The sequence below is a fragment of the Corylus avellana genome, chromosome ca10 (genome assembly GCF_901000735.1).
Source record: "Corylus avellana chromosome ca10, CavTom2PMs-1.0".
Taxonomy (NCBI): domain Eukaryota; kingdom Viridiplantae; phylum Streptophyta; class Magnoliopsida; order Fagales; family Betulaceae; genus Corylus; species Corylus avellana.
The window spans coordinates 13287086-13312146 of record NC_081550.1 but is presented as its reverse complement, the minus strand read 5'-3'; the positions used below and the strand labels follow the sequence as shown (position 1 = coordinate 13312146).

At 37.3% G+C, this 25061-nt stretch overlaps 1 protein-coding gene across 5 annotated transcripts in view; it reads right to left on the bottom strand.

Moving 5' to 3' along the window:
* LOC132164272 (helicase protein MOM1) overlaps nt 1–14872 on the bottom strand; it is a 51175-nt gene extending 36303 nt beyond the window's left edge. For 3 of the 5 annotated variants that reach the window (XM_059574752.1, XM_059574754.1, XM_059574755.1), the window contains exons 1-4: nt 14487–14848; nt 11145–11693; nt 10166–10769; nt 15–99 (exon numbers count right to left, since the gene is read on the bottom strand). In XM_059574752.1, coding sequence (XP_059430735.1) covers nt 15–99; nt 10166–10769; nt 11145–11685 — 1230 coding nt within the window. In that variant the 5' untranslated portion in view covers nt 11686–11693; nt 14487–14848. Of the gene's footprint in view, nt 1–14; nt 100–10165; nt 10770–11144; nt 11694–14486 lie in introns of those variants that run through there. The other 2 variants (XM_059574753.1, XM_059574756.1) reach the window with 2 other exon arrangements.
* Nucleotides 14873–25061: the final 10189 nt, after the last annotated feature.

The window sequence follows — 25061 nt, the reverse complement described above, 5'->3', positions numbered from 1 at the left end:
TAAAAGAAACCAACCTTATTAATAGACGTGTCACATGACTCCTCACTTAACTGTGTATTGCAAGAGCAGAACTCCTGCTTTGTTGAATCATGATCTACTCTGCAAAATATATAAAACATAAGAAAAGTAAAAACAGGCTGGGAAATACAGTTTCTAATTAAACACATACCTAGTATCAAAGATTACAATCAATCTCTCAAATCAATCAGTTTTACTTATGAGTTTAAGATTGCATTTGTCAAATGTCTTAATTACCAATAGACAACAAGAATATAAGCCAGAATGTTCAAAAATCATAATCCAATAATGGATTATAATTGTCAGTGTTAAACTTGTTATATTTTATATTAGCTTTATATTCTTATAGCTTAAGGGTATTCTTGTAATCCTGTTATATGTACCCTAAATATAAATATGTGCTACAGTGAAGGGACTTCCAACAAAAAGTCCTAAACCTTTTTTAAATTCTCTTTGTTTTGAACTTTACAATTCAACTTGGTATCTAAGAAACCAATCCACTCATAAAACGCGTTGATATGGGGAGAGTCCATTGACCACCTATTCCTACATTGTGAGGTTGCAAATGAGGTGTGGAGTGTTTTCTTTCAACTCTTTGGAGTGAGTTGGGCTATGCCGCGAAAGATAAGTGATATCTTGGAAATTTGGAGGGGTCAATGGGGTAATAAGCATGCTTTGCGTATGTGGAAGTTCATCCCATTATGTCTGATGTGGTGTTTATGGCGTGAATGGAACGCACGCAGCTTTGAGGATAAGGAGAGCGGCATGATTGAGTTGAGGAAGTTGGCGTTACATACTTTGTTCTCTTGGAGCGGGACTTGGTTGAACTCGCATGAGTCCACCTTTTATGATTTCTTAGAGCTTTGTAAATCTTTTTCTAGTCAATAGGGGTTACCTTTTATACCTCTTGTATACATGGGTTGCGCCCCTCTACGCGTTTTGATAATACACTTATTACTTATCAAAAAATAATAATAATGATATGCCTAAATCAATTACATCGAAAAAATTGGATGTTCTAAATTATCAAACTTAGGCACATGCTATGAAAATCTTCCTTCATGGGAAATGAAGATTGAAATATTTGATGGACAACCCACCTGATAAGGGAGATAAAACTCATGAGGATTTTGTTGTTATGGGATGGTTGTGGCATAGTATGGAACCCTACATAGCTACTACCGTTGAATTTAGTGATTCTTCTAAAAAGAATTAGGAATTTATTGTAGAATCCTTTTCACACCAAAGTAATGTTTCTCGGGTAAATGAGATCTAGGAGAAAATTTTCACTACAGTCTGAGAGACCATTGTCTGAGTACTCTTAAAAATTTGTGGGATCAATTAATGCAATATTGTCCCTTTACTACTGATTTGGAGCAACATAAGCGGCATTGGGAGGAATTTATGATTGTTTCCTTGCTATTTGGTTTAGACTCTGATCCATGTGGGTTCAAAGATCAAATTCTTGCTAGTGAGACCTTACCTGCAACTGCTAATGCTCATTCTTGATTATTGCGCTCATCCTTGCGACAACATTCCACTATCACTTCCTTGGAGCCTTTTGCTTTAGTTTCGAGCAATGGTGGCCATAGTAGTTCTCATGGTGGTTTTCACGGTGGTTCTCATGGTGGCTCTCGTGATGGTGGTTGTACTGGTGGACGTGGTGACAAGAAGTGTGATCATTGTGGTCGTACTAATCATATTGAACCTTATTGTTGGGTGAAATATGGGAAGCCAAATTATGTGCATCAGGTCATTGATGGAACTACTAAGTCACAACATACTTATACTTCTTCTCGACATATAGCTTCTGGTTCTGATTCCTTCTTCCCCACCCGACCCGGCGTCGTCTTGGGCGATTGACTCCAGAGCTAACAAACATATATTTGTTATATTATCTCTGTTTTCTAATTTGACTCCTATTGAAAACCAAATTGTTTTAGCTGATGGTTCTTCTCAGCTTGTTGGAAAAGGTGTCCTTCATCCAACCAAGGTCAATGGGAAAGGGCGGGACTCAACAGTGGTTTAATGAAGCCAAAAATTTTATCTTGGAATGTAAGGGGGTTGAACGTGGAGAAAAAACGAATGAAGATTAAGGGCCTCATAGGAGAATGGAAAGCGGTATTGTGTGCTTACAAGAGACTAAATTGCAGCATGTAACTAGGGAGATAGCCAGGAGCTTGTGGGGTTGTGCACATATGGATTGGTGTTATTTAGGGTCTCAAGGAGCTTCCGGGGGTATTTTGCTTATGTGGGATAGAGGGTGGTGGAAAAGTTGGAGGTTTGTGTGGGGCGTTTTATCATTGCATGTTCTTTTCGAAGTGTCAGTGATAACTTCGAATGGGCTTTCGCAGGTGAGTATGGTCCCAATGATGATAATGATAGGCAACTATTGTGGGATGAATTGGTAGGCATCATGACTTTGTGGGAAGTGCCTTGGTGCATTGGTGGAGACTTTAATGCCATTAGAAATCCGAGTGAAAGGGTAGGTGCTGCTCAGTCTTCCAATCCTATGGGGGAATTCTCTAGCTTCATTTTTGATCAGGGCCTAATGGACATCCCTTTCGTGGGTGGACAATACACATGGTCAAATAATCATTGCTGGTCTAGACTCGACAAATTTCTTTTATCTCCTAGCTGGGAAGAGAGGTTTCCTGATGTGGTTCAGAGACGATTACCTTGTCTACTGTCGGATCACTCTCCTATTTTACTTGATTGTGGAGAAAGGAAGAGAAGAGGAAGACACTTCAAGTTTGAGAATATGTGGTTAAAATCTGAGGGGTTTGTGGATCAGGTGAAAACCTGGTGGCAATCCTATCAATTTAATGGGAGTCCCAGCTGTGTGCTATCATGCAAATTGAAAGCTTTGAAAGGTGACCTGCGACAACGGAATAATGAAGTTTTTGGGCATGTCGGTGAACGAAAGAAGGTGTTATTGGATGCTATAAGAGAGCTTGACATCTGTGGGGAAGGTAGAGGGTTGAACGAGGAGGAAAGGAGGCGCAAAGATGAGTTATCTTCGGAGTTGGAGAGATTGTTGTTGTGTGAGGAGATAAGCTGACGTCAAAAATCTCGAGCTCTATGGTTAAGGGAGGGGGACAAGAATACCAAATTCTTTCACATAGTGGCAAATTCAAACAAGAGAAACAATGTCATTGAGTCTTTAATTATCAATAGTTCTGTCTTCGGAAGCCACTGATATCACACATTGTTCAGTTCTATACGCAATTGTTCACTGAAAGTTGTAGTTGGAGGCCTATACCGGATGGTTTATCGTTTCAATCTATTGGAAGTGAGGAAGGTTTGTGGTTAGAAAGGGATTTTGAAGAAAGTGAGGTGCTAGAGGTGGTAAAGGAGTTACAAGGAGATAAATCCCCAGGCCCCAATGGTTTCTCATTAGGTTTTGCGCAAACATGTTGGGAAGTACTTAAAGAAGATATAATGGTTGTGTTCAGAGATTTCCACAACAAGGGAAGGTTTCCAAAAGGCCTTAATGCAACATTTATAGCACTCATTCCAAAGAAAGCAGGGGCGGAGGAGTTAAAGGACTTTCGACCTATTAGTTTGGTGGGCATTGTGTATCAATTGATTTCCAAAGTGCTAGCAAATCAACTAAAAAATGTGTTAGATAAGATAATATTGAAATCTCAAAATGCATATATCAAGGGGAGACAGATTCTAGATTCAGTTCTGATAGCTAATGAATGTATTGATAGCCAGCTTAGATATGGTGAACCCGGTTTGTTATGTAAATTGGACTTAGACAAGGCGTATGATCACGTGAATTGGGAGTTTTTGCTATTCATATTGCAACGAAGTGGGTTTGGAGAGAAATGGAGGAATTGGATAGCGTTTTGTATTTCCACAGTTCGATATTCAGTTTTGATTAATGGAGAACTCTCAGGCTTTTTTAGTAACTCCCGGGGTATAAGACAAGGGGATCCACTATCTCCTTTTCTATTTGTTATTGTGATGGAGGTGCTAAGTAGAATGATGGAGGCTACTCTTACGCACTTTCAATCTCGCTTTATTGGGTAAATGGTTATGGCGATATGCAACGAAAAGGGAAGCGTATTGGAGGTTGTTAGTAGAAGTTAAGTATGGGTGTATGAACGGTGGATGGTGTACCAAGGTGGTGGAGGGCCCTCATGGAGTTGGGGTGTGGAAACATATTCAAAGAGGGTGGAAAGTTTTCTCGAAATTTATTACCTCTGGAGTAGGAGATGGCTCCCACATTAGATTTTGGCACGATATTTTGTTGCGGGGATCAGTCCTTAAAGGAAGCATTTCCTGCATTATTTCGAATTGCGAGTAATAAGGAGGCATGGGTTAGGTATCATATGCAGCTGGTCAATGGTGTTATACAGTGGAATGTTCCTTTTTCCCAGGCGGTACAGGATTGGGAGGTAGAGGTGGTGATGGCCTTTTTTGGGAAGTTATATACTTTCCGTAATCGTATGGGGGTGTCGGATTGTATGCGGTGGACTCCTTCTAAACGACATATCTTTGAGGTCAGGTCCTTTTTTTCGTAAGCTTTCTTCCTTGGGGACATCCTCTTTCCAGTGGAAGAGTATATGGAAAATAAAAGTTCCATTGAGAGTTAGTTTCTTTGTGTGGACAGCGACTCTTGGAAAGATTCTGACCTTGGATAATTTGCGTAAAAGAGATATCATTGTGGTGGGATGGTGTTGTATGTGCAAGCATAGTGGTGAGTCTGTAAACCATCTTCTCCTTCACTGTGAAGTGGCCCGGGCTTTATGGAGTATGGTTCTCTCTTTTTGTTGTTAATTGGGTCATGCCTAGAGGAGTGGTAGACTTGTTAGCTTGTTGGCGCGGTCAGCGAGGCAATATTTCAGATAAGGAGGTGTGGCGAATTGCTCCACTGTGCGTCATGTGGATTATTTAGCGAGAGCGGAATGGGAGATGTTTTGAAGATCAAGAAAGGTTAATGGAAGAGCTCAAAAAGTTGTTTATTCAAACTCTGTTCCATTGGGCCGACGCTTTTAGTGTGTCTCAATTTTCTACTATATCTCAATTTTTATCTTTATATTCTTCTTTCTGCCTTTAGTGAGGCCTTTCTTTGTATACTTCCTGTGTACTAGGATTGCGCCCCTCTGCGCTTTTCAATGAATCACTTATTTATCAAAAAATTATTTATCCTTACCATCTTTTTTTTTTTTTTTTGATAAGTATTTATCCTTACCATCTAGTCTCTATGTTCTAGATTTTCCTTTTAATTTGCTTTTTGTTAGCTAATTAACTAAGAGAAATGATTGGTATCAATAATTTGCCCATATTTTCTCCATATTCTCTTACAAATTCAATAGATCAACCATTAAATTTGTAGGGTCCATATAAGTCTACAAATCTAAAGCTTGATTTGTAAGATGAGATAGGAAAAATAGACACCAATCATTTCTCTTTAACTAAAGCCTTCAAATGTGAAATTTGTTTTCTCTTACTTCTTGTAACCTTTAGGATCTCCAGACAATGAAGATGATTAGTTCAGGGTATGAAAAGGATGGCCTGATATGGATCTTGATGGCTCTTTTTCTCTCTTTTCATCGATCTTGAGTTCTACCATCTCTTCTCTCTGGTGGCATTTTCGTTTGGGTCACTCAACCTTGGCCACACTCAAGCCAGCATTTTCTGCATTGAGCCATGTGTCTAGTTTAGAGTATGAAATATGTCAGGGAAACATCATTGAAGTTCCTTCCCAAGTAGTAGTCATAGTCGTCTATCTAAGTCTTTTGATGTAGTCCATACAAACATATAGGGTCCTTCCTACATTTTTATTTTGAATTGATTTCTTTATTTTGTTATTTTTGTTGATTGCTCTCGAATGACATGGTTGTTTTGAATGAAAGAGAGATCTGAGTTACCCCATATTTTTTTCTACATTCTATAATGAAATTCTTGTTCAATTTAATAAGTGTATTAAGGTTCTTCGCTCTGGTAATGCATTAGAATATACTCCTGTTATATGAGATTTTTTGTGGTAATCATGGTATTATTCATCAGACTAATTATGCTCACACTTCTCAACAAAATGGTGTTACTAAGCACAAACATCGTCATTTGTTGGATGTTGCTCGCATATTGTTGTTCAATATGAAGGTACATAGACATTTTTGGGGTGACGTTGCTCTCACTGCTTGCCATCTAATTAAATGTATGCCCTCCGGTATCCTAAATTATAGGTCTCCATTTTCTCTTTTATATCCTAATCTTGCACCTTTTCCTCTTACTCCTGTGTTTGGTTGTGTCGCCTTCGGTCATGTCCTTCTATCTCACCAAGATAAGTTATCCCCCTAGGCTCGTGTGTTTTTTTTGGGTACTCTCGTACTCACAAAGGCTATCGTTGTTACAATCCTAAGTCTAGTAGATACTTTGTGTGTGTTGATGTTACCTTCTTTGAGTCCACCTCCTTCTTCTCACTTGGTCAAAGTTTGTCTCTGGCCTCATCTCTAGTAGTGAGTGCGAGTCTTCATTATCTTCTCCTACTCTTCCGCTATCTTTACCTTCCCTTCCTAATCCTCTATCGTAAGTTTATCGACTATATCGAGATAGACGTGTTGCTTCATACAACCCCGACACTACATCTTCTTTGTCTGAAGTCCCTACTCCATCCTCCTCTCCTTTGGATACTGAAGATTTACCTATTGCCTTACGACAAGGTTAGTGTACTTGTACTTAACACACTATTGCTCCTCCTATTTCCTACAATTGTATTTCCTCTTGCTTGCATTCATTTGCATGTGCCCTATCCTCTATCTCTATTCCTTCCTCTTCTAAGCGGGCTTTGGCATCATGTGGATGGAAGCATGCCATGGATGAGGAAATGAGTGCACTTCACAAGAATCAAGCCTGGGAGCTTACTACTCTTCCCCCTGGGAAGTAAACGGTTGGTTGTCACTGGGTATACACTGTTAAGTATATTTCTGATGGTTCTGTTGAACGCATTAAGGCGCCATTGTCTTGATTGTTTATGCGGATGACATTATCATCTCTAAAAGCGTGTTACGTGAATGCTTTTTTTACAAGCACACAATGGGATAGATTGTTAGGTTTTGAAGGAACCAAGAAACTTTAGATTTGTTAAAAAATAAATAAATAAATAAAAAATAAAAAAACCCTAAAACCTTTTTCAAACACTATGTTTGAGAATAATTTTCTGCTTTTGTTTTCATTATTTCATCACTTAAATAGAAAATATTACAACCCTAGATGTGGAAATAAAAATAAGTATGGTAATCAAATTATATGATTTGATTACCATCAATTAATCATTCATCTAAAAGGTAATTATTCCATAAGGTAAATATCCTATCATAACAAATTTTGGGTCGAGAACTGTTGTTCCTTCTCTGACTAAGGTGAACGAGGCATCCTCGTCGACCCTGGTTGCTTAGGAAGACTCTTCAACTTCTTCTCAAAAGATGGGTCCTCCGACAGCAGAGTCACAAGCCAGTCTTATAGTCTCTACGGCTGCTCACCCAGGGTTTTCTGGTGGTTCTTCCTCAGGGGCGACTGAGCTAGGTACGAGACTTCGCCTCTCTCATCCTAGAATGACGAAGAGTAGAGCACCTATTTATTCTTCTGTTTCCAAGTCTCAGTTGGGGTATTCTCGGAGAGCGAAGAATAAAATAGGTAACCCACTGAATAAGAACAAGAACTTGCTGGCTGAGGTCGTGGCGGATACTCCAGCTGTGGGGGTGGAGGGCAATTCTGAGGTGGTGCTCGGTGCAATGGAACTCGTTCCCACTTTGGGATTGACTTTTGAGGGTGATGAGAAACGCCTTTTGAATCTTTTTTCAGTTATTGAAGAGGATCAGTACCATGAAGAGAGGGTTTCTGTTTCAAATACTAAGGGGAAGAGGGAGCTCAAAAATTTGGAATACTCCATTAATTTTGAGGCTAGAGGTTGTGGCTCTAGTAGGATCAAAGGAAGGGTGGTTTAGGCTTGCCTTGTGAGCTTAGGGTTGATTTGGGTTTTTGGCATCAAGGTTTCTTTAGGCTTCTTTTGGGTTTTAGGGTGCTCTTATGGGGTTTTTTGTGGGTTAATGCGGGGTTTCTTTCGGCTTCTTTTGGGTTTAGGGTCCTTTTATGGGGTTTCTTTGTGGGCTAATGCGGGTTTTCGTATGTATACTCTTTGCGTACTTAGAGGCGCACTGCGCTTTTTTTGATATATACTACATTACTTATCAAAAATAAAAAAACATATGCTCTAACATAAATAAAATATATTACCATATCACATAATTTAATATATTATAATATTAATTACTCTGCGTAAAACCCTATTCTCGTAACAAAGCGACTCAACAAGTATTGGTGATTTGAAAAGATATTTGGCTAACCAATTTCATACCAATGACTTGGGTGTTCTTCACTATTTTCTTGGGATTGAAGTTTCTCGATCTTGTCAAGGCATTTCTTTATCTCAACAAAAGCATGTTCTTGATCTTTCGTCTGAGACTAGTCTCTTGGGTACTCGACCTGCTGATACTCCTATGGACTCTACTATTAAACTTGATGGTGAGCAAGGTGCTTTGTTTACTAATATCGGTTGATACCGCTAACTGGTTGGGAAGTTAACTTATCCTATTGTGACTAGCCCTGACATTACTTATGTTGTTGAAGTGGTTAGGTTGTATACACATGCTCCTCGTCAACTTCAGTTTGATGTTGTTCGTCATATCTTGCATTATCTAAAGTGTACCCCTGGTCGAGGATTGTTATAGAAGCCAGCTGCTAATTTGTCTATCACAAGTTTTAGTGATGCTAATTGGGCTAGAAGTGCTCTAATAGACACTCCACTTCCACCAAAAAGTCCTAAACCTTCTTTCCATTCTCTTTGTTTTCTCTCCCTTCACTCTCTTCTTGAACTTTTTTTTTTTTTTTTTTTTTTATAAGTAATGTTGTATATATCAAAAAGCGTAAGGCGGCCCTAAATACACAAGAAGTATTCACAGGAAAACTAACATTGCCCACAAAAAGAACCCATTAAGAGAGCCCTAATCCCAAAAAAAAAATATATATATATATTCAGATGTCCTAAACCTTTACGAGTGTCCTAAACCTTTTTTCCATTCTCTTTGTTTTCTCTCCCTTCACTCTCTTCTTGAACTTTACAATTCAGATGTCAGAAACTTCATACACCAACAAATCAGGTACAGCTTCTAAGTCACATCCACCCTCTTGAAGACAATTTTGTAACCAGTTGGACTTAAAAGTTTTAAGTGGCTAGTCAATTGCATTACTTTACCAATAGACATCAAGAATGTAAGGCAAGGCTCCAAAATTGGGGCAAAGGGAAACCATGTTGCTGTATTGCAGTGCCTTGATACATTTGCAAATTCAATCAAGTAGGAAGAATATCTAGTATAGTAAAATTTCAATAGAAAATCAAACATGAATTTCAGGCTTAATGTAATGAGGACCAGGCAATTACAATCACAAAAGGAAGAATGGCAGATTGCAAGTGGGCCCGACTCATGAGTTGATGGGGCCCAGTGCCTACCATATGGCCACATGGTGGAGTATTTCAACTTGAAAAGTAATTTCATGGCTAAAAGACTTAGAGAGATGTCTCACTTGGTAGAGGACTTCAACTGAAATATACATACACACACACACAGATAGATAGATAGATAGAAAGAGAGAGCTATTATAAGCGATGGCATAAACAGCCAGGATAATACTGAGCCAAATGCTTACTACTTAACCAGAGCATGATCACATTACTATGCACGCACATCAGCTTTTTTCTGAGCCATATATATAAAGATCAGCTAAAATTACTTAAAATGCCAGAATTATACACTTTGTTTTAATTATAAACTATGAATAAACTTAAGACCTTTTTATATAAGGTAAGAAGGCAGCAAGCATCAGACAAAGTCAAAGTTCTAACAAAAATAATATCTCATGGTGTAACAATAGTGACAGGTAATTCAGAATCCAGACCTCTAAGATGAAGTAATGGAAACCATATATCCATATGCACCAACAGTGACAGACATCATAAACTGTAAAGAATTTAGAATAGCTACCAACCATAAAAAAAAAATATATATATATATATATAAAATAAAAATAAATAAAATAAAATAAAAAAAGTGGATGATTTCGAGCAAATAAGTACCTTTGTCTTTTAAAACATGTGCCACATTTCTCAGCAAGATTGTATCTTTCATCCCCAGATGGCAACAAAGAGATGGCATCAGCAATTGGCCTGCAGGTATCTTTACTTGCCATTATTGCAGAAGCATCAGAATCCATGCCCACTGACTTTCTTTTTCTATTTAAAGGTATGACTTCCAGCAGCCTTTCCAAGTTATTGTCAGAAGATTTCAACTCCGGTGTTTGCAATTTTTCCTGTACCCTTTCAGTATCATCACCAATATCTTTTGCCACAGCATCACAGGATGACAGCTGAGAATCACCACTCTTAGAAACTTCCACAACATTTTGATCTAAAGACTCACAAGTTTCATAAGCGGAGATATGCCCCTGGCTCGGGTGGGACAACTCCACCCTTCTGTTATCTTGTAATGTTTCCTTTGAGAATTTATGTAAACTAGAATTTGATCCCTCCAAAGCTCTATCACAAGCTACGCCAACAGATTCTTCTCTAACTTGCTCCTCCCTCCTTTCACTGCACTCATTGGCCCCATCAACTTCACCCCCAGAATTGCTGCTACCTCCTTGTGAGAACTTATCCAGCCTACTTTGTTCCTCATGATGAACTACATTTCGAGCAGCAAAGAGAAAGAATCAGCAAGAGAACTTATTGAGCATTTCTCTTTTACAATATAGTTTTACACAAGCAAAACAAAAACAGAAGTTGCTATTATAGAACAACTGCTCTATCATAGGAGAACTGGGATTAACAACCATCAGATTAAAAGAACCAAGCATTCTTAAGTCCACTGCTGCAAAACATTTTTTTTTATACATAATTTTTTGTCCTCAAGGGGAGCTGCAAAACATTTTACATTCAAACTGTCACTTTCATTCAACTAAATTCCTGTATTTGCAATACATTTACTCCCAAGAAAGAGCACGCCTTCGAAGAATGAGTAATCAAAAAGAAAAATGGGGGGCAAAGAAAACTCAGTTACCTGCTGCCGTAACCTTCTTTGGTTGTCTTTTAAACAGTGCCCTATAAGTGCAAGCATCCATTCGCTTCTTTTTCACCGGTGCAGATTCCACATCCTCTATTTCACTTTTTCCTACTTCTTTAGTTTCCAGTGTCAACAGTTTCACAGTCTTCTCCTTTTTTTCCTTTCTCTGCTTCACATCTGCTGAGCTCGAGCTTTTATCAGATTTCTTTGATCCAGAACTTGACCGGGAGAGCTTCTTACCCCTGTCAGACCTCCTGAGAGGAGTCAGCATCCCCTTTTTCTCAATTCTCTCAGATTTCCTATCGGCTGTATGTGGAGTTGGTCTCTGCTTATCAAGACGCTCAGATTTCCGACTACTTGGAGGGCTTGGAATCATCTTTCTCTTCAGTGATGCTTCTCTAGTAGACCTTCTTACACCAGATGTATCTGATGCTGCAGAGCCCGAGGTAGTTGATTCTTTGCCACCGTTATGCCTCCCTTTTGAATTGCTACTTTCATTATCCTTGATTTTGCGACTAGATCGACTATCATTTGCCATCCCTTCAACTGTAAATGGCCAAAAAAGTGCAATCCATTAGAAAAAGGTGAGGATGAATGGCTACCAAAGATATCTAACATATCACTCAGTATTTTTGCATCAGTTTCAAAAATGCTAAAAGATAAGAATGTCATTCGATGAAAAAGAATCCGCCTTCATCAAGGATAAGCATCAGGCACATCTTTCAATGCATGTTCGAACTACCTTCTAAAATGTTAGCATACAGAAGTTAAATCCAGCCTTCTATTAAGATTTTCAGGTTCATTGTAATTCTACAGAATACAAGATGTACATGGATCAGCTACATGCTACTCCAGCCCAACTGAGCATCCCACAAATGGTTATTCACCAAGAGTGATCCTATGATACTCTCACTGCTGCTTCACAAAGAACCATTGGGAAATGAGCAAAGGGAAAACTAATCAGCCACACACATATCCAAAACGAAGGTCCACATGTAAACTACTGACCATAGTCAAATCCAACCATCATTATAAGGGGAGAAAGATCAAACCCCTACTACTCACTAAAGAATGCAGATGATTGTCTAATCATATACTCACTTAATGCTAAGAGAAATTCCCATTCCAAAAGATCTGAGATTTATTTTTAGAAAATCAACCAGATAAAGATAATAACAAAAGAATGAGAACATACATGCTTATGAAATATATTTTTATTCCATGAAAACTCGAGCATGCTTTAGGATATAATCACTGGACGTAAGCACCATCCGGACCCAAAAGTACAATGATTGCAATCTTATATTGACTTTAGCAAACAAATGAACATATCAGATTTTGACTAATGCATCAGAACAGATGCAAATCTATTCTTTCAACAGTGAGTTTTACAGAAAGGAATCTGCATCCAGTTATTTTTTATAAGGAATTAAAAAAAAAGTACTTGATTTTTGCCAAGCATGGGAATACTTATTGTAGGCATATATGATAAGACAATTCAGTAGTCCTCAATCATGTAGAAATACATTAGTTACTCATTCCATGAAGGAAATTTTCAAAATAGCATTTTCAAAATTTTGGACAATGATACAGCACACAGGGCACATTCAATTCCTAGTGTGGAGATAATAACAATATAAGGATGATGATAAAGATCATGCTGATGATAATAATGATAAATTAAAAGAACCAAATTGCACTAAATGAACATGAAACAGAAACAAGACAGAAAAAGAGAAAAGAAAATGTTTATGCTATGATAAATCCAAGTAACCCCTCCAACCTACGATCAAGAAGAATGGATAATTATAGTAAAAAAAACTCCCGCTAGCATGGTATTAAGAAATGGAAAGAAGAGTTGCCAATCACTCCTTTTTTAAATAAGTAAAAAAATAAATAAATTTTCGTAAGTAACAAGGTAAAATCAATTTTGAGAACCCAATAAATTGGTTCTTTATATGTCTTGGAAACAATGAAAGGAGAGAATGTTCTGAAAAATGAAGCCATTCTTGGATGTCTAACACCAACCGCTAGCAACTTACTGCCTCTAACAGTTACAAATACGCTATCAGTTGCTATATATATTGGCTTCTTCTGTGGGAATGTTCCGGTTTGATGGGCCTGCACCAGTTAGCCTTCCCCTTTTATCTTTGGAACAAATGATGGTCCTTGATCAACATGTGGTTCAGCACAAGGGGGAGTTCAGGGTTCAGCACGAGGGGGGGTATCCAAGACTGTGCTACGAGCAATGGAGATTGGCCCTATGTTGGGGATTTCCTGTGGTGGTGATAGGAAATAGTTGTTGGATCTCTTGACAGCCCTTGATAAGGAACATTGTCAAGAGGTCTCGGCTACTCCTTCCAAACATGACACAAGGTAATAGGGAACTTAAAAAACTTGGAATGTTCCATTAATTTTTAAGGCACTAGTCATGACAAAGGCAAGAGTTTCCTGAGGTTTGGGTTGTGATGTTGGGGGTGTCCACTTGTAGTTTTTGGTGGGTTTCAAGGGTGAGGGTGGGGGTGGGGGTTTCACTTTGGTTGTTGTTTTGGGATTTTGTGGGTCTTTGTTTCCTTTTTGTTTTCTCTTTCTAGGCGTTCCTTTTGTATACTTCTTGTGTACTTAGGGGCGCCTCACGCTTTTTATATAATTTGACATTACTTATCAAAAAAGTTTCTACATATAGCTACATTTCTTTTTCTTTTTTTTCATAAAGGAAACTTGCCAGGCTCATCATCCAGCATATGCAATCCTCCAACATATTACAACAAATATTTAACATGCCCATTACACTTATCATGCCACTGCACCATCACCATGTTCAAAGGACCAGCTCATAGTCATGTTAAACACTTCTACTGATGGGTCACCTTAATGGAATTTCTATAAGCGCAAACTCATAACCAACCTATGCCTAAACAGAGTACAAGACTTGCCACCTACTCCAATAAATGAGCCAACAAAGTAGCAATTTGTGAACATAGATGAACACGACCATGCAAAACAAGGGCAATATATCGAAGCAGAGATGACAGAAGAGCATGTGGCTCATAGAAAACGTCAAAACCAAAAATGCAACTTTGGCAGCCAAGACAAAAGTTCAAATTAGATCTCAATCACACAATGCCACAGCTCTGATACCCAGAAACCCTAATTTACCCCCACAAACAACACCAGTAAACCAAATCAGCATCAATTAGCAACACACACATTTACTTTACCGGATCATAAAGAATTCAAACCAAAACCCTAATTAACAAGCAAGGACAACTTTCCGTCCAATACAGTTCCATCGCAGAACACAGGATAATTAAAGAAAGGCGAGAGAATTTCACTCACCTGCAAGCAAATTTAGGTGTTGAACAACTTTCCAGGAAAAAAGGAAAGAGGGGTTTTTAGATTTAGAGGCTGTTTGGTTTGGGTCTCGCGAAATTCTCTGAGAATGGTCTACATATTTTTCTCTATGGTTCTCTAGGGTGCTGAGACTAAGGGGAAAAAAAAAAAAACAAAGACAAAGCAAAACGAGAATGGTCTACATATTTTTCTGCCCCCGTTGCTGTTCTCGCGCCACCGTGTGGGGGTTGGGGAGCCGTGAAGTGGTGGTACGCTGCCTAGACGAACGGAGAAGAAATTTTTGGAGTGACAGACAGAGGTCTGTGCGATTGTGCGATCTGGGCATGAATCCAGGTTGCTGGAAAGTTTAATTGAAGAAAATAAAGAGTGAACTCTAGTCCACCCCTATTCCATTTCAAGGATATCCTAATCCTCATTTAAAGATTCATATTTATTCTGGTTTAGTAGCAGGTCTGCCCTGTTTGGATACGTTTTCAAGATAAACCTCTAGATTCTGTTATTCGGCGGATAGCTTTGGAGTGACAGACAAAGGTCTGTGCGATTGTGCGATCGGAGCATGAATCCAGGTTGCGGGAAAGTTTAATCGAAGAAAATAACGAGTGAACTCTAGTCCACCCCTATTCCATTTGAAGGATATCGTTATTTAAAGCTTTGTATTTATTCTGGTTTAGTAGTAGACCTACCCTGTTTGGATACATTTTTAAGATAAACCTTCGTCCAGGTTCTGTTATTCTGCGGATAGGTTAGTTTGTATTAAAAAATTAAAAAAAAAAATGTATGCCTAACACGTGCAACCAAAAGCAAGTGCTAGAAATTTTTGATTTGACAGCTTATTCAATAGCCTCCGATAGTAATTTCCCACCCCTGAAAGCAACTCCATTAGAGTCACGATCCAACTCTAGGTTTATAAAGCAATTGAATGAGCTTATTACGCAAGTAATCCAGAAGGATCACAATACAAGGCCATCTCCTCCTCAGTCTCCACCTGCTACACAGGAGGATCACAATACAAGGCCATCCCCTCCACGGTCTCCACTTGCTACACAATGCCACAATACTAACCCTCACTTTCCACGCATGAAATTGAACTTTTCTCGATGGGATGAAGACGATCCATCTGGTTGGGTGTCAAGAGCGGAACACTTTTTTCGTTTCTATGGAACGCCAGAAGCTTCTAGAGTTGATATTGCATCCATCAATCTTGAAGTTGAAGCCATCCAATAATATGATTGGTTTGAGGCAAGCCGTGGAACTCCCACATGGGCAACCTTTGTGGAAGGCCTTCTTGTACGATTCAGCCCCTCTGCATTTGGGGACGTCGATGGTGAACTAGCCAAGATCTGACAAACTTCCTCAATCAACAAATATCAAAGCCAATTTGAGCGCTTGGTCAACCATGCCCACGATTGGTCTTAACGACAGCTAATCGGTACCTTCGTTGAGGGTCTTCGACCTGATATCAGGAGAGAAGTTAAGACCTATCGGCCGTCGACCATAGTAGCTGCATTTTCCTTTGCACAAGTACAAGAAGGAAAGCTTAGTGAAGAGATACGCAGAACAACCCGGATGTCAAGTAGACCAATCACTGGAGGTAGCGGCTCTTCCTCAACACCAACACGAAAAACTGTCCATTTGACCCAGGAAGAACTTAAAGACAAAACAGCAAAGGGGCTTTGCAGGCATTGCAATGAGAAGTGGCAACAAGGGCACGTATGCAAACAAAGGAAACTTTTGATGATTGAGCCGCTGGTAAAGCAAGTTGATATTGAAGTGTCTGAGAAAGAAGACAATGATAATGTTGGTGACGAAGGTGAGGTGACTCGTACTGTACATGGCTTGGCTGGCTATTCAAACCCACAAACCATGAAGGTTAGTTGCCTCCTCAAACGCCAGCCTGTTACAGTATTAATTGACACAGGTAGTACCAATAACTTTCCTGATGAAGGTATTGCTCAAAGACTCTTGATCCATGTGGAGAATTGCGAGCCATTTGAAGTTAAATTAGCAGATAGGGGCACCCTAACGTGCAAAAGTAATTCCTCCAATGTTAAGTTGATTGTGCAAGACCACGAGCTATGAGCTGATTTGTAGTTATTACCTGTTGTGAAATTTTATTGTTCTCTCAAGTGCGTGAATCATTTTGCAATATAGGGATGCAAGTGCGAGGTCGAACCCACATGAAATTATATTTTTGGAAACTAAATATATCTAAACCAATTAAATCCTAACATAGTTCTAAAAGATGATTGAATTTTGCCGTGAATAGGAAATCAAAAGCGTAAGCAAAATAAAGTGAAAGTGATCAAGTAACGAAGCACTAAGGTTTCAGAATCCACACTCACAAAATCATAGCAACATATTCTCATGATCAATAATATTTTTAAAAGCATATGTATGTATGTTATACTTTACTTCAAAGAATTAATTAAAACCATCCAATGTATCCATTCATGTACAAATCACAAAAGATATCTAATTTAAATTAAATCATCAAATGTCTCTGTGAAACAAATCACAAAAAATATCAAATTTAAATCAAATCATCAAATATATCCGTAAAATAAATCACAAGGAATATCCAATTTTTTTGACAGAAAACCCAAGCAACCAATTAAATGAACGTCTTCAACTAATTGAATTGAAAGAGAACAATTGGAAATTCAAACTCATGTAATTGGAAAATATTATATCACATGAAAATATTGTTGCTAATCATAAGTGAGGCTTCATCCTCAACCTTAGTTGAGGGTTTGGCCTCTCATGGAATTGAAAAATAATACAAGAGTAATTGAATCCATGAAAGTTTTGAGAAGCTTACGAATTGAAATCCCCAAATTGAGAGCACCAAAGGCTAGGAAAACCCTAAACTTTCTTCTCTCTACTCTAAAATTTCGTACTCAACAGCCTCTATATTTTTCTCTGAAATCCCTTATATTTATAGGGCTTTTTCTAGGGTTTTCTAGGGTTTTAACCTAGTAAACGGCAGCTAGGTTTGATAGGTGCGCTCGATTGCACATTAGGTGCGCTCGAGTGCACTCGAGCATGTAGCGTCCTCCCCCAGCGTAGTGCTTGAGCGCGGGTTGCTTGGCTATGGGCGTGGGTGCGCTCGAGCGCAACCCAGCTAGGCTCGAGCGCAGATGCGCTTGAGCATAAGGCAACTTGGCTCGATCCCACGTTCGTTGATAGGTCTTTTTCCAGCTTTTGCATTTTTCGCATTAAATCTGCAATTTTCCCTTAACAGCGTGCAAAACACTAAAACCACAGAACTAGTACAAGGCATTAGATTATAACACAGCAAAAGGATTAACAAATACAAATTAAGGGGCTCAAATATGAAATATTTGGCACTCATCACATACCCCCAAACTTACATATTGCTAGTCTCTTAGAAATATAAAACTAAAAATAAAATGAAAACATGAAACATAAATCCTCTATCGTGGGATAGACTGTTGTGAGTTTTAAAAGTACTCGCAAGTGCACGAATCGTTTGCAATAAAGGGTTTTACAAGTGCAAGGTCGATCCTACAGAGAATTGTTTTTTTAAAAAAAAAAACAATTTTAATATAAACTAATTTTATCCTAACCTGGTTCCAAAAGGTTTTTGATTTTGAAAATAAACAAACATAAACTAAATAAAATAAAAATCATCATAAGATAAAAATACTAAAGTTGTGGAATCCACACCCACCAAGTCGGAACAACACATTCATGTTTATCAATAAAATATTAAGTTTTCACAAATACAAACCTATGTATGTCTTGTTATGCTTCACAAATCAATCAAAAGATCTCATGTATCCATCCATTGTACAAAATCACAAAAGATATCCGGATTTAACCAAATCATCAATTGTATCCGTCTAACAAAAAACAAATAGATATCCAATTTTATTTTAATAAAGATCCAAGCAAACAATTACATGAAATTCTCCTAAAACATCACATGTATCCGAGAATCACAATAGATATCCAAAAGTAATTTCAATAATTGAATTAAAGCAAAACAATTGAAACTTTAAAACCCATAAACTCAGAATAATATTGACTTACAAAAGTGTTGTTGTTCTTCGTCGATGGGGCTTCATCCTCAACTTTAGTTGAGAATTTAGCTCCACATGATTATTAAAAATAAATCTAAACCTAAGGAAAACTAAACTATAGAGATAAAAACTATAGAAAATCTGACTTTGTCACCAACCCCCTTTTCTTGAAGCTTAATAATGTATTTATAGAGGCTTCTAGGGTTTAAAACCCTAAAGACAGCGCTAGGTTATATTTGGCAAATGAGTGCGCTCGAGTGCATGGCTAGTGTGCTCGATCGCACTCGGGCATGTAGCTCTTCCCTTGCGGCGCGGCACTTGGGCGCTTGCGGCTTGCTGGTGGACGTGAGTGCGCTCGAGTGTGACCCATTTGGGATCGAGCACACATGCGCTCGAGTGCGGGATGATGCGCTCGATCTTACTTTGATGGCACTTTTTCCAGTTTTCTTCCAAACTTCGTATTTTTCACTTTAAATGCACAGTTTTCCTTCAACAACCTAAAAATACTAAAAACATAAAACTAACACAAAGCATTAGATTACGACACAACTAAAGGATTAACTAATATAAATTAAGGGGTCCAAATGTGCAATATCTGGCACACATCAAATATCCCCAAACTTACATTTTGCTAGTCCCTTAGCAAAACAAAACGAAAAACAAAATGAAAGCAAGAAACATAAATCCTCTGTCATGGGAGAGACGATTGCATTTTGCATATACAACAAGCCTTTTAAACTCCTAGAAGACGAGTGAAGTCTCGAGAGAGTTTAACATGAATGATACCCACAAACATTATCCATGCTATGTCATTGAAAAGAATAACGTTTCACACAAACCATGGTTCTCATTCATAAGCAAGCTTAATAAGACAAACATTATCATCACAATCATTAGGGAATCCAAAATAAAAAAACTCATAAATGGATAGTTGAGACAACATATACTCGGATAGGTGCAAAATGAAATTAGAATATGACAAGTGTTAAAATATTCATATTTTAGCCCCTTAATTTACATTTGTTAATTTCTTAGTTTTGTTAGTTTGTACACTTTTACTTCCTCTTTGTGTTTTATGTCTTTTTATAAGTTTTTGATGAAAATGAAGCAATTCTGGAAGTATCGGGCTTAAAGGACAAAATTGGGAAAATCTAGAAGTTTTGGACCAAGAGCAAGTATTCAGGTTTAACGCTCGAGCGCACCACACCTAGGCTCGAGTGCATCCGCGCTCGAACACCCAACAATAGAGATCAATCGCAGGTGTGCGATCAAGCACATTACGCCTTCGATCGAGCGTACTCATGAGCTAGAGGAAAAACCAAAGGCGGCTAGGACTCCTTTTCCTTTCCAAACTTGGATTTCCAAGTCCTAATTGTAATAGGACCTAGACCTCTGAATTTCCTAGGATTACTAGTGCTTCTAGGACTTTCCTAAGCCCTATAAATTGACCTCTAAGCCTCACAACTCAAAACACCATTCAATAGACAAATTTTAATATGCTTGCTTGGAGAGGAGAATTTGGAGGCTACTTCTATGAGCGGTTTTCGGTTCTTTCTTTTCTCTTTATTTTAATTATGTGTAACTAAATACTTTAGTAGGGCTAGATTGAAGCTCTAATTATGTTTCTCTAATATTTCAATATTGGCGTGTTTGCTACAATCATATCGTAATGCTTAACTTGATTAATTCTTGTTTTATCGAATTCCTCATATGAATGTACTTGATCAACATATGTATGTAGTATGGATTAGTTATTTAAGTCAATTTGAATGATCGAGTTCTAGGCTTAATAGAGTGACAAAAGAATCTCCTCACGGGTTCTTGGGTTAATCAACATGAAAAACTGGGAGTAGACACCTATGCCAGGTTCCATGTGTTTATTGATTTTCACAGATTTTTGCTTTATTAAAAACAACTTAGTAGACACCCATGCTAAATCCTTTGAGAAAGAAAAGAATTAGAGTAGACACCCATACCTAATTCGTTGCTTAGGGAGATCAATAGCTTAAAAAGTAGACACCCATACCCTTAGGTTGACAAACATTAGGTATTCTTGATATGATTGGAACATTGACATATTGTTATATTATTTAGCATGATTAGTGGTGGATATCAAAGCCCTACATTTTCATTTATCTTTATTTCTTTTTATAATATCAATTTCGTGACAATTTTGGTATTTTAATTTATAAAAACAATTTTAAACAAAATCAACAATACTCATAGGAATGATCTCGTACTTGCACCTTATACTATTGTTTTGATCTTGTGCACTTGCGAGTTAAAACGTACAAAATATTCACCTATTAATTTAGGTGGGTATTTGGCACAAGAAGTTTTTGGATCATGAGGTTTCAATTTATTCTCAAGATAAATATCTCAAAATTCGTTGGAATCCTTATCAAATGAAACAATCAAGGCAAGATATGCATATATTTTGTTCTTGACTTTTTTTTTTTTTTTTGTGTAGGCTGTGCAATGTTTAGCTCCCTTAAGCTTTCTAATTGAGCCATGTAACGAGTGCTAGGCCAATGACTCCCAAACCAAATGGTTTTAGGGCACTAGATGTACAAACATCCCTAAGTGCTTAATAACTTAAGTAAAAAAGGCTACAAAGACAAACTAGCTATACTATTAACCAACTTGAATTTCACACATTTTTACGCGAACACTCAATGCTTAATGAGGTAAGAGGTTCGGTTACTCAATGAGAAACTCAAAATGATTTTTTTTTTAAAAAAAAAAAAAATTTTATTTTCAAGCCAAGGTTATTCATGAACAAATCATCCAAAAAATCTCAAGATATACATAATTCAGTTCAAATTTGATATCTCATAGACTCTATGCTAATGTGCTTGTGGTGATCAACTCAAAACATGTGAAGTCTCTCTAGCCCAAAAAATGAGTAAAATGACTCAGATAGATTCCTAATGACATGGTGGTATGTTCATAATGTTAAATAAGCCAATGAAAATCAAACCACAGCTACAACTAACTCATGCTTAACAACAACATAGCAATTTTTTTATTTTTTTTTTTATTTTTTTTATTATTATTATTTTTATAACAAAAAGACAAACATATAAACAAAAAGATTTCATACCCCCAAACTTGAATTACACATTGTCCTCAATGTGTAATGGAGAAATACATTACTAGAAGTAAGGAAATAACTGAGTGTGCAAAAGGCTAGAGCGTCCCAAAAACTTAAACACCAAAACACCTGTTAAAAACTAACAACAATATTTTCTCAAATGATCAAATATCAAAAGATTAATTGCTGTCATAAACAAAAAATAAAATGATAAAAAGAAAAGAACTCAAAAATGAAGTACGGAAAATAAAATAGAAAAAATACCGCACTTTCTCCGATCATTTGAGTGTCCAATCAATCCCTTCCACCCTTTCTTCTTTAGAATTTGATATCTCTCTAGAAGGATGTTTAGCCATCTCAGCTAGCCTAATTGCTTGCTTCGAAGATTCTTCTTAAGAACATAGTTCCTAGATTTATGACCTTGTGTGCATAGATCCTTGAGAAGTTGAGCATGAGATGGCTCTTTGAGACATTGAAGAACTGAAGCTTGGGGTCCATGAAATGTCTCAAGACGGATTGTGATGAAGAAATGAGTTTCATTACACACTTCCTTGTCATCGGACAAACTTGGAGTTGGCGGGGGCTCAATTTGCTCCTCTTTTTCTTCCACCTTGTTGACAACTTTTTTCTCACTCTCAAGTATGGTGGTGATTTGGACATGCTCATGTGAAGACTTGCTAGCATCATCCTCATCAATCATGTGATGGTTACTGAATGTGCAATCGTTTATCCGGTGAGAAGGATGATAACAATATGAACATGACTTATGAGGTGCGTGAGTGTAGGAGGCTGGGTATGGGCATGCCTAGCTGCTATGAGTTGGTTCACTCCCTCCACTAAGTCATCAATATGAGCAGTTGGAAAATGTTGCACTAATAATTCTTGAGAAGGATAATTGCAAGATGAAGGCAAGGAAGATTAGTTGTCAAACTAAGGATATTCAGGATGGTGCAGTTCAGGAGATTGGGGAGCATACTTTCCTGTAGCATGAGCTTGCCATGAGAAATCAGCATGGTTGCTCCAGTTTAGAGTATAAAAGTTGGAATTTGAGCCATGTGAAACTGGATGACTTATTAGATGAATGCTTTGGTGTGTATATATATATATATATAATGATCATTGATAAGCTTTTCACTAAGTAACTGGACATCTTGCCTCATTAAGCATTGAGTGTTCACATCAAAAGGTGAAGTATTTTGATTTGGTTAATGTCATGGTTAGTTTGGTTTCGTAGCCATTTTGACTCGAGTTAGTAAGTCCTTAGGGGTGTCTTTACACCTAATGCCCAAAAACCACCTGGTTTAGGAGTCATTGACTTAACACTCATTACATGGGTCAATTAGAAAGTTTAAGGGAACTAAACATTGCACAACCTAACCAAGAAGAAAAAGAAAAAAAAAAAAAAGAAAGTTATGCCATTGTTGTTCATTCTGATGGAAATTTCAGTGAACTTTGAGATACTGAGACATTGCACCTTGGAATTACTTGAAAGCTTCATATTTTTGTGTTAGTTCACTTTACACTATTTCAAATTTGTGATGCCTTTGCCTGCCTTTTGTAAGCAATTAGACTTTAAAATTTCAATTCATTGTAAAGATAGAGTTTGTCTTTTTAAACTTACCAATGAATGAAAATCATGGTTTTGGGTGACACTTGAATTTTGGATAACATGACTTTAGCATAATGTTTGTGGGTAACAATTCTAGAAAACCCTCACGAGCCTTCACTCGTCCTTTAGGGAATGCCTAGAGGTTTAAAAGGCTTGTTGCATAAACTAAATGTAATCGTACATCCCACAAAAGATGAATTTATCTTTTTGTTCTTCATTTAGTTTTGAGTTTTGTATTGCTAAGGGACTAGCAATATGTAAGTTTGGGGGTTGTTAAGTGCCAAAATATTCATATTTTAGCCCTTAATTTACACTTGTTAATTTCTTAGTCTTGTTATGTTGTGCTATTTTATTTCGTTTTTGTGTTTTCTGTGTTTTTGTAGGTCATGGAAGAAAAGAAAGCGTTTTAGGAAAAATTCCAAGCTCAAAGGGCAAATGAGGAAGACCTAGTAGATATGGTAAAGCTTAACCAATCATAATAGATGACTTATATGATGTGGTTACGTTTAATCAAATAAAGGAAATGATTAAATCGGAATTTCTCTAATTGGAGTCAAAATCGGATTGGATTCAAATTTGAATTCTGCACATGTCTCAGTATTTTGACAATAACTTTCAGCTCAAGTATCTGATTGAGGTGATTCTAGTGGCATTGGAAATCTAACTCAAAATTATACAAATCATTCTGAAATAGTATTTTCCTAAATCAGACTTCGGCTATGCCAAAATCGTCCCATAATAAAAGAACGCAAATCTAGACAAATTCTATTCCGATTTGTACTAGGATTACTTCCTAATTGGACTAGGAGGCTGGACTCCAAATTTCCTAGGAATACTAGGGCTTCTAGGACTTTCCTAAGCCCTATAAATAGACCTCTAAGCCTCACAATTTAATACACAATTTATGAGACATAATTCCATACACAATTTCAAGGAGAAGAATTGGAGGCTCTTCAAGCTTAAATTTTTGGGTTTCTTCTTTTCTTTTTTATTTTGTTTTATGATGATGTTTAACATCAAACTCATGTGTAACGAAACTCCTTAGTAGGGATAGATTGAAGCCCTAATTATGTTTATTTAATATTTCAATATTGGCCCCTTTGTGATAATCATATTGTGATGCTTAACTTGATTAATTCTTGTTTTATTGAATTCCTCATATGTGTGTGATTGGCCATTATATGCATGTAGTATGGATTAGTTATTTAAGTCAATTTGGATGTCGAGTGATGGGCTTAATAGAGTAACAAAAGAATTTTTTCACGGGTTCTTTGGTTAATCAACATGAAAAACCGGAAGTATACACCCATGCCCTAGGCTCCATGTGCTTGTCGATTTTTATAGATTTATGCTTTCTTGAAGAACAACTTAGTATACACCCATGCTAAATCTTTTAAGAATGAAAAGAGTTAGAGTATACACCCATGCCTAATTTGTTGCTTAGGAAAATCTATAACTTAAGGAGTATACATCCATACCTTTAGGTTGGCAAACTTTAAATATTCATAATATAATTGGAACATTGACATATTATTATATTATTGAGCATAATTAGTGGTGGATATCAAATCCCTACCTTTTCATTATCTATATTTATTTTCATAATATCAATTTATTGACAATATTGATATTTTAGAAACTATTCTAAACAAAATCAATAATCCTCGTGGGAATGATCTCGTACTTGCACCCTATACTATCGCTTTGATCTCGTGCACTTGCGAGTAAAACGTACCGAATATTCGCCTATTAATTTAGGTGGTAATTGGCACAACACAAATCAATTAAATCATCTACTGTATCCATCTGTTACA